The sequence below is a fragment of the Phymastichus coffea genome, unplaced genomic scaffold (assembly GCF_024137745.1).
Source record: "Phymastichus coffea isolate CEN01 unplaced genomic scaffold, Cenicafe_Pcof_1.1 PCOF00028, whole genome shotgun sequence".
NCBI classification, from domain to species: Eukaryota; Metazoa; Arthropoda; class Insecta; order Hymenoptera; family Eulophidae; genus Phymastichus; species Phymastichus coffea.
This window is the reverse complement of record NW_026706839.1, coordinates 2635819-2653534: the sequence shown is the minus strand read 5'-3', so window position 1 is coordinate 2653534 and position 17716 is coordinate 2635819. Positions and strand designations below refer to the sequence as shown.

The following is a 17716-nucleotide window of genomic DNA, read 5'->3' as shown; positions in this document are numbered from 1 at the left end:
AATACTAAAAGGTTTACCAAATAAATTTGTCGATAAATCGTCAGTGAACAGATTTATTATTAAAAATAAAAATAGGATCTAAGGTTACAATTTTAAGTATTTAAATTTTTGTAAAACTAAAACTTTTCATTTTATACACGTAAAATCTATAATTTTATTTTTAAGTAAAATAAAAATTAATTTTACAAAATCAATAAAATGTCTAAATTTGAATTTTTCAAGAACAAAGAATATTATTCAACGATTTTCAAAATTTTATTTATTTACCAATTCTAGCGACTTTTCAAATCAAATGACACATTTTTATGCGCATATATCTTATCACAAATATAATAAGAAATCATGTCACATTTTATCAAAGATTATCATAAAATTAAAATTTGAAAATTATTGAAATATCAATGAAGTTGTTTCATACATAAGTAGCTAATTATTTTCTTTTTTCACTTTTTATAGGACTAGCATTATTTAGCGCACCTCTAGTCCTCTAATATTATTTTTCTGTTATTTATATAATCATATAAATAATTTTTTTATCTGCTGTCTGTTGGTGCTATGGTAATATTCTGTTATATACGATATCATAATTAGTCAGTAGCAATGGTGTTTAACTAGGACTTTAGTTTTATAAATACCTATTACTATTAGTAACACATTTCAACATCGAATATTTTCTTGTTTCCTTGTTGAAAACACTCGTGAACATCCTTCAAATTTAATATTCTGATAATTAGTTTCCGTTTTCCGCAAAGCTCTGACTTTACAAATGTATAAAATTAAAAATGTAATTTTCTCCATTTTATTCTATTAAATTTTTCTTTTTTCCAATCCCATTTCAAGATAATTTCACTGATGGTTATCAAATTATTCCGGCATAATTTGAAATGATAATTTCTTATTTTCTTAAACTAATTTATTAATTGCATATTTCCATTTTTGAAATCTTTTTTGGTATTAGTTATTCATAAATTGAATTTATTGCTGCAATATAAATTTCACATCCTTAAATATATAATACAAATATTTTCAAGTATACGAAAATTCAAATTTTCGCGCTCTTTCTTAGTACCAACCAATGATCACAACTGTGGATTGTGACGAACGGACACGTCACGTTGCGTCTATAACATATGTATATGACAGGTATGAAATAAGGCGCAAGCGCAAACAGCATATGTACACCCGCGAGATTTATGAACGTCGATAATATAAGCGAAAACGTGTAAATGGTCACTTGAAAATGCAACTCTTACTACGAATATTCAAAGGGAAAAAAAAAAAAAAAACAAACGAATAAAGAAAGATTTATTGCACTACAATAAATCTCGACTACGGCATCTACTCGAGCGCGCCGACGTCTGCGCTACACATGTTGCTCACCTGGACAAATTGCGAGCGCAAGATTGGCATCGGAGCAAACAGCAGAAAAAATGCTCTAAACCGGCAATAAAGGATGAAGCACGTAGGTCCGAACGTGCCGCGAAAACTTTCCCTTTTTACTGCATCCTTTCTTCGAGGCCTTTCTCGAAGAAAGGATGACGCCCACTTCATCAAATGACTGGATGCCGAAAAAACTCTTACTCCTCCCTCTCTTTGGAGGTGTTGATGCTAAACCTACCCCTTTGGGAGTGACAGAGGGGAGCGCCGAGGAGGACGCTCCAGGACAACGACAAGTCAGTCAGAGCAGAGCCCTCACGAGAGAAACTTGTGACATTTTTCTTGTATTCTACATCATTAAAAGCAATTGGCAGTTTGAAGTATCACTGATCTCTCTTTTCATTTGAATTTTCCACGCTACCCAAATTATAAAGTCGGTCAATGAACGCTCTCATTCCTTATTTATCGAGTCACGTTCAAATTCATCCCGCGCTTACAACTAAATACAAATTATTCCTTGTTCGCGCCAACGGCAAGGGTGGGGATGTTACAGGATGTCGTGGCGACGGCATTATTTTTTTAAGATAGAAAAAATAGATAGGATTTTACGATATTCAACATTATATAAGCCAAAATTGACTACAGTCATGAAAAGCAACTAAAGCTCAGTTTTCATAAATTAAAATTTTGAAATTTATTAAAATCTTACATTATTTGAAGATATCGAAAAATGTTGTAAAGAATCGTCAAACAACTAACAATTTTCTTTTTTCCATTATATAATTGGTTTCTTTGAATCTGAGATGACCTGAATATTAGCTATTACGGTAAGTAATCGAAGTTTAATTGTTAGAAAACTGAAATTCTAACAATTATTCAACTTTTAAATTCCATAAAAAATTCATACTGGTTAGATGCAAATAGTCTGCAAAAATTCGGAGTAAAATCTTGTTGAAAGTTTGAAACGAAAGTATAAAATATTCAACAAATTCTCAAAAAATTCGAAATAAGTTCGAAAATCAATTGAAAATGCGAAAAGACAATAAGATTTTTACATTGTTATAGGTTTATAAAATAAGTATAAATTTTTATTATTTGTTATGGAACTTAGTGAGCTTGGTATAATTTTATTCAGATTATTATAAATTTATTTAGAATAAAAATTAGAATAAAAATAAATTTTATAAATAGCAAAGTGCTTAAAACAGCCATCAGCAATAATCGGTGAAGGAATGATGAACTCAGCTTGTTTCATACATTAGTAGGCGCTCTTAGATTGATCGGACTCGACTTACGTTCAGATGTTATCCCACCCACCTATATTTTATATAATTATTTTTATACATATTATTTCATATTACTAATATTATTAGTAATATGAAATATAATATAGATATAAAATAGTAATAGTAGTATAAAATAGATACTACTATTTTATAATATTTCATAGTACTAATTATTTCATATTTGTATATTATATTAATATTTATGTCAAAAACTTGCATAAAACCTATTTTTAAAATATATACATAGTTTGAATTTAAATATTATTTTTGAAAACATTTATTCGATAATAAAAATAAAATTTTTATTATTGAATTTTATTGAAAAAGTTTTTATTATGCATGCATCAAATGAAAATGATATTTTACTCAATTAATCATTTAATGTCTTATCCGCAGTGGCGTACATTATCTTTACGTATAATATTATATGCGAATTATTGTAGATAGGCGAATCAATATTATATTATATATGATCAGATACCGAAATATAAATACCTACATTTTCAACTATAGATTATGAAGTAAGAGCACCACAACTATTTTTTGTGAAAACTTATATGATCAATACAATAAATTTGCAATTAATTAATGTATAATCAATAGTATTTCAACCATCGAAAAATTACGCAGTGCAATAGCAAAATAAAAATTGACAAGTCGAAATTGGCATGTTACTATCCATAAATGACACCTGTCGTTTAAGTAGTGTTGACTGCGTTCGTGGCGATTCCGGACTCTTGCAATTTCCTCGGTCTGGTCTGACGACTCCGTGTCGTTTGCCTGTTCGCTCGCTCGATGTTGTGAGCTACGACAGCCCAAATCGCACTCCAATTACCGGGTTTTCAACGTAAACGTCGCCCAAGATAATAATGCTGACCTACTGTGATAGCCGCGGCGTAAGATACGTCTTGTCCACGGTTTTTTTGGTGAGTTCTTTTTCGTCTTGAGGAGCATTATTAACTTTAAACTTTCTGCTAAAACAGAAAATACATGAAACTGAATTTCACACCTGTCTATCTAACAAGTGCCACGAATCTCTTACGCGGCACCGTTAATGACGAATAGGCGCCGGTCTACAATTTTACATTATTATCGTTACTTTTTATGGATAGATCGATCTTTATTTGGTTTAATGACAGATTGTTTTCATCTTGCAATAACATTGTTTACCATCTGCTTTCCATAACCTCAACTGTACCAACGTTTTAGCTCTAATATTTTATTATGTTTTATGCGGAAAAAAAGATTAATTTATGTAATGTTTTTAGTCACAAATGTCAACACACTTTTTTAGAATCGGATAAATTTTATTTTTTTTTGAAAATCGTGGTTCTTGATGTAATGTCAATAATCAACATATTTGATTATTATTACAGGTATTCCTACAGTCATCATGTGTGAGTGGAGCTGCAATACATCTCACACATGAAAATATTGAAATGACCTTAGGTATGTATTTTTATCTGAGCTTAAGAGCTTCAGAATATATCTGTGTGACCATTTTTTGTACATTCATTACATTTATTAGCTATTTTTATTACTAATGCAAGAAATACTTATCTTTATTTTTTGTTGTAAAAATAAATAACTTTTTTCAGCCTCAAATGAATTGGTGTTTATAAATTTTTATGCTGAATGGTGTCGTTTTAGTAATATTCTACAACCAATTTTCGATGAAGCTGCTGATAAAATTAAAGAAGCTTTTCCAGAGGTAGGAAGAGTTGTTATGGGAAAAGTAGACTGCGATAAAGAATGTAAGTTTTTAAAGAAGTTTACTATTATAAAAATAATCATTTTCTTAAACAAGTTTAAATAATATTATAAGCCAGTTGAATCTATTTTAAATATTTGTCAATGAGCATGAATTATCCATTGCTCAATTTTACTGAAATATCAGTTTTATATAAATCGTTAATATGCATACTTTTGCTATAAAATATTTTTCAAGGTTATCAAGTTTATTAATTTTAATTAAACTACTACTTCTATCAATTTTAATATCAGAATAAATAAACAGTGAACAATAGATTACCAAAATGCAGAAGGTATAATAGAGGTGATTTTCTATTGAAAACACTTATCAAAATGAGTCACAGATTTTGGTTTATTTAAAACTAATGCTTTTTATTTGACTTATAAAATATTTATGTTCATTCCTGGGACGATAAAAGAGTTTGTTGAATATCTTCGAGTTTATTATTTCGAATCATGAACTTAAAAGTATTTACATCAAGAATACTTGATTTTTTTGTTTGAATGTTTTTACCTATTATTTTGTTATCTACGTTGATTTTATTATTTTCATGTGTTATACATAAAATTTTCATTTTACAGCTAAAGTTGCATCTAGGTTTCATATAACAAAATATCCAACACTAAAAATTATACGAAATGGCCAACCAACTAAAAGAGAATATAGAGGCCAACGTTCTGTTGAAGCATTTGTAGAGTTTGTAAAGAAACAATTAGAGGATCCAATCAAAGAATTTCAAGATTTGAAAGAGCTTCATAATCTTGATGATAAAAAGAGAATGATTATAGGATATTTTGATAGGAAAGATGTACCTGAGTATCAACTGTTTAGAAGAGTAGCCACAAATTTGAAAGATGACTGTCAATTCCACGTTGGATTTGGGTAAGAATTGTATAGTTACATACCATCTCAATTGTTTATAGGAGTTAACTAAAAATAACAACCATAAATATTTTTTAACGTTATAAATAAGTAAATAAATTAATAATAATGTAGATTCAAATCCAACATACTGATATACTTTATATTTAACAAGCATATGTTCCAAAGAAAAATGTGATATTGGACAGCATTTAAATTTGTTGTAAGTAATTAAAAAATAACAGTTGTTTGTATAGACAATTTTTACTATAACTTTGTTTTATGTCTTTATATAATATTATGTACTGCATTATCATTTCATTTTTAGATAATGAGCATTTATCTTTAATCGTATTTATTATAAGACAAGATTTAAAATTAATATTATTTTTTACTCATATTTAGTTTTATTTATAAGTTAATTCATATTTATATAATTAACGATAAAAATAATGAATTATACTAACTGATAAATTATTTTTTACTTTAGGGATGCCAGTAAGGCTATGCATCCACCAGGTGAACCAATCATTGTATTCCGATCTGACAGAGCATTGTCAAACGATGACAATGAAACATACAAGGGTAGCTTAGCAAATTATGATGAATTAAACATTTGGGCACAAGAAAAATGTGTTCCACTTGTTAGGGAAATAACATTTGAAAATGCTGAAGAGCTTACTGAAGAAGGATTACCATTCCTTATATTGTTCCATGACCCAAAAGATTTGGAAAGTGTGAAACAGTTCAAAGATATTTGTTCGACTGCTTTGGTTGATGAAAAACGTAACTAATCAATGATAAATGAAAAAATTATTATTAAACTTTAAGAAATTAATATTTATTTATTACTTGATTTTGTTCTTACAGAAAATGTGAATTTCCTTACTGCTGATGGACACAAGTTTGCTCATCCCCTTCATCATTTAGGAAAAAGTGCCTCGGACTTACCATTGATAGCAATTGACAGTTTTAGCCATATGTATTTATTCCCTAAATTTCAAGATATGTTTATACCTGGTAAACTGAAAGGTTTTCTCCAAGATCTGTACTCTGGCAAATTGCATAGAGAATTTCACTATGGGCCTGATCCTAACTCTAATGTAACTCAAATAGTGCCAACAACACCACCTGAATCAACATTTAAAAAATTGGCACCAAGTAAAAATAGGTACACGTTACTTCGAGATGAATTGTAAAAATGGTTGTATTAAATACAATTATGAATGAAACAACAAACTGGACAAGAATTACCATCATTTAATCAGTGCATATAAAAATAACATCTTTTTTTACAGAGATTGACTCTGTTTAAGATAGTGAAATGAAACTATGTAATATGGATACAGTTTTGAAAGACTCAACCAGTGACAACAATTGTACAGTTGCCCTATCAAAATTAATGGGTTTTTAAGCAGAGTTGCATTACAATCATTGTAAAACGCTAAAGTGTTTATTGTCTACGTTGCTTCATATTTAGGGATTTTATTTTTGGAATGGAAGTATGAACCGATATATTTTGTATGTATGAATGAATAAATGAAAATAGATAGATTTTTTTGAGCGTGAAACGCATCTATGTCAATAGCAGAGTTATGAATACTAAGATTATGGTTACAATAACTTTGATTTGCACGATATTCTTCATATAATTAGCATTTTGAAATATTCGAGAAAATTTTCAAGTGACTTATTACTTATATATTTTGCTCAATATTAGAAATATTTGTGTATTTTTAATGTTATTGATGAGACAATTGAAGATAATGTTGAAGAGATCCATCGCTTCCGTATGCCATGTAAAGTTTTCAATAATCTAAAAACATAAGTTATAAAACAAAGAAAACTTTGAATTTTTTGGAAATAAAAATATTTTTTCATTTTGCCTAACCCGAAATGCACATGTCTCAATTTGTATAGAAGTGTTTTAAAAATGTATTTTATACATTTCTCTAGTGTTAACATCAAAGGTTTTGGTAAAGATTTATTTCATTTTGTAAGAATGTGACTTAATTTAATTTTTTGTTTCTTTTAGAGACAATGTTATTCTGTGAATTCTAATCACAATCTTTTCTTATAAAATACCAGTAAAATGTTTAAAAAAGAATATTATTTATAAAGGTAATAACAGTTGCAGATTTATCGAAACAATAAATTATCAAGTAGATACTTGGAAATATCAAACTTTTAATGTATTATTGAACATGTATTCACGAAATTTTCGATTGAGAAATACTTATACATACATATAATAAAATTAGAATGAGAATTATCTTTAATACTCTAGATTTTTGCTACTCATGTGCTGTTCGAACAATGGAACATCGAATTATGTTATTGGCATGTCTACAGTTACTCATAGTAATAGGAATAAATTGTACAGCATATTAAATATTTTGAATACTGATTTTGGTTTTGACACTTCCTTGTATTGACTTTTATTGTTAATGAATTTTTTCTAAGTCATGAATTGATCTTTAACATTTAATATGTACGTCTTTGTATCCTTTTTTTACGTCAATCAATAAAAATTTAACAGATTTACATAGATTTGTAAAGGTAAATTATTCCGTGAACCGACTTTTTTAAATCAATAAATAAATGACATGAATGTTTATAATAAGGTCGATCTAGGTACATATACAAAAGGAAAAGAGTTGACACAGTTGGGTGATAAAATTAGAATAACAATAATTCATCCATTATAAAATGGCTGTATTTAGAAGTAACTCGATACATGTATTACATTCCATTTTAATGTGCACGCCATGTCGTTTCTGCGTATTATCATAATGCCGTGTTCTAATCTTAGGAGACATCACGTTACAAGTATTACATGATTTACATACACGTAACATCACACATACGGCATAACAGACATCTCACTCTATCGCACTTTTCAATAATTTCAAATTCATCACTCTTTCACATGTTTCACGTTGTCTTATGCCTTTTTCTTTAGAAGCTCTCTTTTTCACTTTGACAAAGCTCTGTATTATCAATAATTCTCAACTTTTTTCACAAATGTAATATCTCTTTCTTTTATGTTTGCTTTATTTTCATTATTTTTTGGAATTATTTTTACGACGAAACGTGGATGGAGCAATTGGATTTTTCTAGGTGATGATTCTGGTAACTTTCTAATGCGGCTTTTAGTTTTTTCCTCTTAAAAAATACTATATGCATTCACTTATATTATCTTAATAGCAAATAGTACAATGTGTTTGTTGGTTTATTTAATATATGTTTGACGAAAAAAAGAATGAAGCAATACTAAGTACACATGTCTTATTCTAATTATTCTTACAAAAAGCACGAACGTTTATAAAAAGAGTTCAGTGATTATATATTCAAAATATTATTCTCTGCAATCATGTAAAGAAATTCTTCTATTTTTTTCGCAATAAAATTATAATAAAAATTTATTGCACGTGAAATGAATAAATAAAATTGTATACATCATTTTATAGAAAGGAACTAACAAAAAAATAATTACAACTATTTATCGAATAATTAACATTTTCTTCAGAATTTATAAATACTCCGTCCTTACATAACAAATAAAGCCCACACACCAGCACGTTTCGCCATAATTTGTGACAAACCACAAATTTTCACCTTTAGTATATCTTTTATTTCTTGTTTTATTTTCTTTCTGAAATATACATATATAATTTATTCTAGAAAAAATAACGTCGATAAAGCCGCACTCACGGTACGATTTTTCGATTTTATTAATAGTTAGTTCTGTTATTATGAAAAGATGTCATTACAACAATTTTTGTCTCAAGTAAAAATATAAACGACATATCTTCGTGAACTTACTCGCGCAAGAACAAATCTCTTTCACTTATTATTTTTTTCTTTGTTTCGCTTTGGTTGTATCTATCACTTTTTCATTTCAAACGTAGTTCTCAGGCCCTCGCCACATATGCGCATACGCGCGCGTACGAGGGCGTACAAACGCGTACAAATCGCTAAAAATTTTGATAGTGCCAACAACAGAAAGTTACTACTATTATTCACTATTCCTCGCATGCCCCAAACGTTTGTTCCGGGAGTAAGTGTGTTCGTTTGGGGCATGCGAGGAATAGTAGTAATTTTCTCTATTTGGCACTATCAAAATTTTTAGCGATTTGTACACGTTTGTACGCCCTCGTACGCGCGCGTATGCGCATATGTGGCGAGGGCCTTACAAACTTTTATTCTTATTAGATGCATCACAAGATCGAGCTCGCTTTATTTTTTTCAATATAAGCCTTTTTCGGGTGGCGTTACACAAATTACTTTTCAAAAGTAATATAATAAAAGACATTGTTTTCATTTAACAATTGCCTTATACATATTTCTTGTCTGCCAATAGTGGAACATTACGATACTTTTATATGTTTTCAGTTCAATATTCATGTTTAAGAAATACACACTTCATATTTATTCACTCTAGAAAAGATACACTTTGAAAGTTATACCAAATTTTCTTTCAAATATTAAAAATTATATTTTTACAGTATCGTAATTTTATAATTTTGTACAATATCATAATATAAAAATATAGTTTTTGTGAATTTGTCAACAGAGAAGATAGACAGTTTTTATTGCAAAATAATTAAAACGATTATATTTTCTTGTAAATGCATAAATTATTTTATATATTTTCCTTACAATAATGATATTTTTGTCGATATGTCGTGAAACAAAACATTGCAGAGAAAAAATTTGGCACAAATTTACAAAGTATACATTTGTCTAAATTCCTTTGCTTAGATATATCGTGTACGTAATTACGGACGATTTATCTATCGAAGAGCCTCGAAAATCTGCATTTTTAATTACTCGTAAATCGCGCTTTTGTATCGTCATTATTATCCTTGTGTAATTTACGCTCTAAAATGGTTATTTGCTGATTGATGCTGGATGCTACATTCAAGTATATATGTTTCTTTTTTAGAAGCTAAATCTCAGCTTTAATTTAAATTATGATTTCGCATTTTTTCTTTTTTCCTCATGCGTCATAATGTAATAAAGTACCTTAATCGTTTCTTCCCTTCTTAAGCTTTCTTTGAAACCAATAGTATATTTATAGCTTTTCTTTGTGCTTGATTATTATTTCCATGTTATATGTGCACATGTGAAATTCAATTAGTTTTTCTCTTGCGTACATAGTTTGTATAGCGCCCCAATGTATCGCTGGCTTGTTATCGAACGTAACTTTTTTATATTTTAGTTGCTTGTACACTTTTCAGGTGTACTTGTAAAGTTAGAATGAATTATTTAAAACGAAAAAACGAATAAAGTATAAAGTTAAGTAAACGCGAGTTATAGCAGGTTCCCGCAAGCTTCTTCGATTAATATACTCTGTTCAATGATTTTTTTTCGTTTACGTTTGTTTTTTTATGTCATTAGTTACGTCGAACGATTAACATCTATAACAATTAAGCCATTCGCGATTCTGTTATTATATTCTTTGTATAACATTAATCATTTTTCTATAACATATGCGTATATTTTTTTTGTCCATTTATATCCAATTATACTGTTGACAGTCTCAATTTATTCGCGCAGTTTCCATTTTCTACGTATACTATGCTTTATATATTTGTTATTATTTCTATTAAATGATTAACTAGTACATTATGCTAAAGCTAAGGGCAGAGCCGAAAAGTCGGATCGCTCTTTAACCGTTTTTTTTTGTTTAAACGTTATTTTGTTATTAAAGGAATGCTGTATACGCAAAATTGAGAAAAAGCTATGCGTTTTAGCCATTTTTATCAATGCTTTATGTTATATTTAGTGTTCTAATATTAATTTTTTTCGTCGGTAATCATATTAAAGAAAATTAATATCATAATGAAGATATTTTATGTAATGCACTGCTTTTGTAAGTATATTTTCTCGAAGTAAATATTGAGTTGTTAATGCGATTGTATGTTATCGACTTAAAGTGTTAGTATAGATCATCGTTACTTCAGAAAGTTTTGTCGACTGTGCTTTCTTAAAAGTCAGATGTTTTATGATTATTACATTTTTGTTTATGACCGCTTCAAAGAATTATTTCGATCTAATTAGTTTCTTTTTTCTCATAGCTTTATCTTGTTGCATATCTTGTACATCATTTTCCTATCTTTATTATTTGATTACTTTTGCGTTATGCATATTTTATATCTCATATCTAAATTTATACATTAAATGTAATTTTATATTTTACTTATTATATGTATTATACTTCTATCGAATTTCTGAAGTACTCGAGGTGCATATTAGTATATGATGTTCTTTCGTTTGACCGTAACGAAGAGTTTGAAGATCGGAACAACTTATTTCCCCTAACTTTTTGAAATTCCTTTCCGTAAACTTCTTTATTACCACTTCTTATTAATTACTTCTTTTTCTCTTGGAATATAACTTTAATATAGCATATAAATAAGTGCATTCTGTATATTCAACAGATCGTTTCGTTCCTTTTGTATCCAAAATTGTTGTAAAACATCGCTCACTGTGAAATATTATAAAACAGACTAACGAGTTTTACCCGAATTCATTTTTCCAAAGTGCGGTGTGCGTAAATTGTGATTATTTATAAATATGAAAAGGAATGGAACATTGAATCTATCCGTAGTATCAATATTCAGAGTATCCAACTTTAATAATTCATACCAAAATTTTCTCACGAATTTCGATGAGAAATGAAATTTCAAAGAACAATAAAACTAGTATATTAAATTTTTTTTGCGAATTTAATATGCATTTTAATTTACTTTTTCAACTGAGTTACAACACAAAAACTCTGAATACACGGTTTCATATCTGAAAGATTAGCTCATTACTAATTCGAGTAGTAATTTTCATTCCTTTTCAATTGTAAGGATTTGAAAGCTCGCATTTAAAAAGTCACGATTATTTGATAAGTCAAGTTTAGGATAAAAAAGCATGTTATATAGTTTATTAGCATCTGTGCATTGTATGACATTGCATCTTAGCTATGCACTACATTTCCATATCGCGTAAAAGGTTGTACGTAGTGCCCTGGAAAAAGTTTTTTAAACATATTTTTTAAATACTTCTATTGTACTTTATCACCGTTTAACTTTATAAAACGAACTTTATGATATGAAGGTCGTTATAAAAATAAGGTTAATTAACAGTTTTTTGTAATAATGTATTTGTTTAAAAAACTTTTTTAAGCAGGTGTTTGCAGGAAGACTCAAATCACAAGTACGTAAAATAGAAGTATAATTTTATAGTTGAATTACTAAATGTTAGAACCAAATTGTCGTGTGAATTTAAGATTCATTTAAGGCATATTCGGAGCTTTCCAGAAGAAAATATTCATAAAAATTTTATCACAAAACATGACTAATAAAATGTTCATTATTGTGCCTAAAGAAAATATTAACAATTTTACATAAATTATTTTACATAAAATATTTGAAATTATTTTTTTTATTAAATATTTTTAAATATAACAATTTTCATGTTAAACTAAATCAAAAGATTAATTAATATTGCAAATCGTTATTCGTTACATATTTACAATAAAATAATGGTTTTTCGGACATTTCTCGTGATTTTTTTATTATTATACGATAAAATAAAATTTATTGTTTTATTGAAATTATATTATAATAATTAAACTTTATTTACGTTTAACGTAATAGTAAATTGCTTTGGAATAAATTATAATACCGTCTACTAGTGAAAATGATCAATAATTAAATGAAGAAGAGGATGGATATTTACATAATAACCAATTTATGGATATAGGAAATTCGAAAGCTATAAAAACACAATGAAAAAGTATATTTTTTAATACTTTGTCATAAGCTTTGTTGTCACTGATCGTTTTGACGCGGATTTGTTTTTCACATTTTTCTTATTAAACACTTTGCTTGCTGTCACTCAGGTTAATCGCGGCACGAGTGCTTCAAATAATGCATTTTTTCGTTTGTAATGTTATAAATGTAACTTCTGTAGACATATTTCATCGTATCGGACGCGATGTTTGCTTGATTTATTATGTATTTTTCATATTTTGTTGACGGACTCCCGATATTAACACTTGTAATCTTAGGCCTCAGAAGTCAATAATTTCCTTCAATAGATCACTATAATCTTATTTTTTCAATCATAAATCTCTGTTCAAATAGTTTGTATTGTCTTTAGGACGTTTTACATTTCTATTTGTGACGTGTTGTGGTTTAGTAATTAAAAATCTTGCCTTTGCATATGGGTGGATTAATCTTGTTGATTAACATATTTTTATATATTTTTGATATAATTATTAATCTTCCTCTTTGTGAGGTTTTACTTTTGGTTTTAATGTTGTAAACTAATTATTGAGCAAAAATTATACTAAATGTATTTGTACTAGCAATGATATTTATACTTGAGACATATCATTAAATCATCAAATAGTTCATTCTCTTTTTCGACAATACTTCAAAAAGTATAAACATCATTTAGAATGATTTTTCAATATGGATTAGAAATAATTTTTAAAGCATTCCTTTGTTTAAAAAAAATTGTAATGCATGAAAACCGGTTACTTTAGTGGATGAATACAATGTCTTTGTGAATATATAGAATTTCCCAATATATAACATACGTAAATATATAATCATTTATGAATCGTTTGCATTCCACATAATTTTGTACATTGTCTGTATAGTGGCGATTGAATGAAGGTAAACACAACGCATTATTGTCTAGCTATTATTAAATCTCTTTTCTTTTCTGTTATAACGAATGAACAACAACAGTACTGGCCTTGTTGAATCGATTCTAATGATGTTCTTTTTTTTCAATGGGATCGATATACATACGTCACTTCTACTTGCACTACATATTTTATTCTACTGTAGCGAGGCCTGATTTTAAAATTATTATAACTCTTTTGATGAAATATCGATCCTCGGTCTAGTTCGTCGAGCTAAAGCTTTTCCCTGTATTTCGTATCCGTTGCTTGGATATAGTTGTACATTTAAGCTATTTTACAATCAATGATATACCGCAAAGTGATGTCACTTAGCTATATCTATAAACATCCATATGTATTAATTTGCTATTATGGACTTTACAAGAGTTGCGGTTTATCTGTGTTTTGTCCTTTTTGTTGTTACGTTGAGAACACATTTACAACACATATATATCATAAACTTTGCACTAAACCGAATATTTCTTTTGTGTAGCTGTTTTCTAAATCTCAAATCGAGAGAGGATTCTTGCTAATTTATATGTGCGCGTAGAAAATGATTTATTGTCGGATAATGTTCAATATTGCACTGTTGTCAATTTTTTCATCAAAGAGCTTATTTTATCAAATTTGGAATTTCAGACAATTTTAAATCATTTTCCACTTGCTACGTATAAATCATGCATGCTTAATGCATATATCTAACGATATTTCTTATTCTAATTCTAACATTAATATCCGATCGAATAAGCACCGTACTTTGATATTTTTCTTCAATAGACCTCCTTCGATTCACGCATATTAACGCGTAGCACATTCACATATAACAGCGGGTGCATATATTCATTATAATACATACGTCGTTACAATATTTAGCCAAGTGCGTACAGGAATAAGAACCGTGCCGCGAGAAGCCGGCCGTTGTTTCTCTTTTTGCGTTTTCGTTTTTCCAGACTCGCGCGTCAACAACGTGCAACGGCAATAAAACGGCTGCATTAAATTTATCTTTTCACTTCATTCAATAGAAAAAAAATATACAAGTTTATATATTGTTCTAACGGCGTGAACATTACGTCGTCGATAGAAGCGATATACATACTTTGTTTAACTACTGGAATCATTTGTACTCTGCTCGGGTGTGCAGTACAAATTTGCGGATGAGGAACCTACTGATTTAGCACCACTTTGAATCGTAACACTTGCTTGCTCATGTTTGCTTATCATGTTAGTTTTGTAAGAACGTGAAATATATGACGGAAGGTCATGTTTTATATAGAAAAACTTTGAGTAGATAGAGACTGGGTGTTTTTTGAGGTCATAGTTTTTTTGATTAGACTTTACGACGTTGGAGTAATTTTTTTGTTACCAAGAACCCAACGTTCGTTTTACCTTAGTTATAATAGACTTATACATGCGCCTGTGCCTGAAGTGTGAAATATCCTAAATGTACCGACTAGATTGCTCAAAGGAGACAAAGATAAAAAGATCTATAATGTCAAGTATCGAATAACCTTGATTGGTATGCGCAATTAACGCTGTTTCTGGATGGAATTTTCTTATTTCATTTCCTTTAAATGAATGAAACATTTGTAAATCATTATTATCTTTGCGACTTATGAAACATTTTGTGAGTTTTTATCTGTATGAATTCGTAAATAATATCATAGTTAACGGCATGAGAGTCATAGTTTGATGCAGTAAGATATCTGAAGAGTATAAGTTTTTTTCAAACTTATGCTCGTCTACAGTTGTATTTTACTTTTTTTAATTGTAAAGTTGCTAAACAAAGCTCTGTTGATTGTTTTAGGAGCGGCTGTTTTTTCGACGTCATTTTATATAATTCCAAGTCTAAAGCACATCTTGGGTCGCAGAATTTACGTAGTCATTCTTATATAGGTTATTTTCTTTTTATTCATTTTGGAGAAAACTAGCTGTCGTATTTGTGGTTTAGTAAGCAAGTTTATTTAATAAAAGAACAGTATATAAGATACAAGAAAAAGTACGTTTCTGTGTAATATTCGAAATATCATAGTAATGAAAATATCAGTATATACATAATCAATATAAGTGTAGTTTGTATCATTTATTATATAAAAATAGGTAATTCAATAATAAGTATAATTATATTAAATATTTATATGCATGTAATCAAGCTACACAAAAACGTTCACAATATTAATATATGCTTTGCTCGCAGTCGCACGCTATATAACAAATCGTAAAATTACTTTAAAATGTAAAATTATAAAATAATCATATGGAAAATATTAAAAATTGTAACGGTAATACAAGTATCTTGCCCTAAAAAAATACTATTTTCGTTCCTCTTCATTTTCGCAATGAATATTCGAATTTTCTAGCATGTTTCATGTTGTCTGCACGCATGTGTATATATCCCATAGTTAATAATCGCTATATATTTATACTTTCTCGTATCTCTGCATAATATGATTATGAAAAAATGGCTATTACTTTTTTTTCTTGTGTATATTGGTTTATGAACCTAAAGAGAGGAACTTGACTATATCCGTCTTCAATGTTGCGTCAACTTCGTTCTCGGCTCCGATCTATACAATAGTGCCGTTTTTTCTTGCTTTGCGTTTATCTATCCCGCGTCGCCGTCCTCGTCGTCGTTCGCCGACTAATTCTTCGACGTCAGGATTGTCACGAATTCTGAAACAGTAAGTTTCAAAAAAAAGATAGTAAAGCAAGACAATAGTAAGGAATTCATAGATTAATAGTCGTTCTTCTAGAAGTCTGCCTACCGTGCAGAAGCCAACTTGACGAGCTTATTTTTAAAAGCGATTCGACCTACTTTTACGATTATTGGCCGAAAGCTTTGCGATTGAGTGAGAGAGAGAAGCATTTAGCGCGGGCCACATGGAAGCTCCGCAGCTCTTTCAATGGGGTCAATATTGCGAAAGGCCAAAGTTTGTCCGAAAAGGACCGAGAGAGTAAACGCGCGCGTACGTCGAGGCTATAGGTGCGGCAAATGGAAAGAGCTCAGGATCGATCCTTATGATTTATTGAATTTTAAAACCATTTTCTCTTTCCTAACTTTTAAATAGCTTCGCTGCTTGCCTGCATTTTTCTCGAATGCAATTTATACTGCCAACGCTAGCGCTCGCGTCCCTGCCATTGCGCTTAAGGATAGTTTTACAAACTTATTCAAACTATGTCCGATGCCCCTCGCGTGCACGCGAATTCTACCGGCTACCAAACGTGAATTAATGTTTGGCCATTTGTTCGCGTTTTATATGTGATATGAAAATAACTTTGGCTATATATACCCGAATACTTCATTAATTCGGTATATTGATAGTTTTATTAACTTTGAACTATAGTGTGTGATTTTGATTATTCAATTTTACGTCATGATTTGTTTAACTAATTTGAAATTCGAGTAGATAAAATATTACTGATTCACTTATTCACTTATTACTTATTCTTATTAAGACAATCTTTTCGTAGATTAGATATAAGACGACGTCGTTATCAAACATTTGAAAGCTTGAAAAAAGCTTAAAAAAACCTTAGTATTAAGATCCTTCTCACGTTTCAGTAATCACAATGTCAAAAATAGCTAAACTCAAGTCGAGTAGACAAGCTGAAGCACATTATAATGGTAATCCTAGACGATAAATAATACTATTAGCTTCGCTAAAGTTTATACAGGCAACGACAAAGCAGCAATTCCATGAGCATTTATAGAGCTATAAATGTTCTGTGACCTCCAAAATTTCGGTCATA

General features: G+C 29.2%; 2 protein-coding genes across 6 annotated transcripts in view; one reads left to right on the top strand and one right to left on the bottom strand.

Annotated features, from left to right (window-relative positions):
• The first annotated feature begins 3374 nt into the window (after positions 1–3374).
• LOC131675782 (endoplasmic reticulum resident protein 44) lies at positions 3375–7823 on the top strand. Of its 2 annotated transcripts, XM_058954924.1 has the most exons (7): positions 3375–3589; positions 4040–4112; positions 4262–4417; positions 4998–5298; positions 5453–5500; positions 5768–6063; positions 6148–7823. In XM_058954924.1, the coding sequence occupies exons 1-7, from the start codon at positions 3533–3535 to the stop codon at positions 6474–6476; spliced, it is 1260 nt and encodes a 419-aa protein (XP_058810907.1). In that variant the 5' UTR covers positions 3375–3532; the 3' UTR covers positions 6477–7823. The 2 variants fall into 2 exon arrangements, with proteins under 2 accessions (XP_058810907.1, XP_058810908.1); XM_058954925.1 differs by lacking the exon at positions 5453–5500 and having other exon boundaries at positions 3379–3589.
• Positions 7824–7975: 152 nt separating this feature from the next.
• The window catches only part of LOC131662893 (calmodulin-A-like), a 102429-nt gene continuing 92688 nt past the window's right edge, over positions 7976–17716 (bottom strand). For all 4 annotated transcript variants that reach the window (XM_058932868.1, XM_058932870.1, XM_058932867.1 and 1 more), the window contains one exon: positions 7976–16639. In XM_058932868.1, the coding sequence (XP_058788851.1) occupies positions 16608–16639 (32 nt within the window). In that variant the 3' untranslated portion in view covers positions 7976–16607. The remainder of the gene's footprint in view (positions 16640–17716) is intronic.

Coding starts and splice junctions, on each gene's coding strand:
- LOC131675782 (XM_058954924.1), top strand. CDS start 3,533: ATGCTGACCTACTGTGATAGCCGCGGCGTAAGATACGTCTTGTCCACG. Junction 4,113..4,261: donor AAATATTGAAATGACCTTAG/GTATGTATTTTT, acceptor AACTTTTTTCAG/CCTCAAATGAATTGGTGTTT. Junction 5,299..5,452: donor CAATTCCACGTTGGATTTGG/GTAAGAATTGTA, acceptor ATATTTAACAAG/CATATGTTCCAAAGAAAAAT.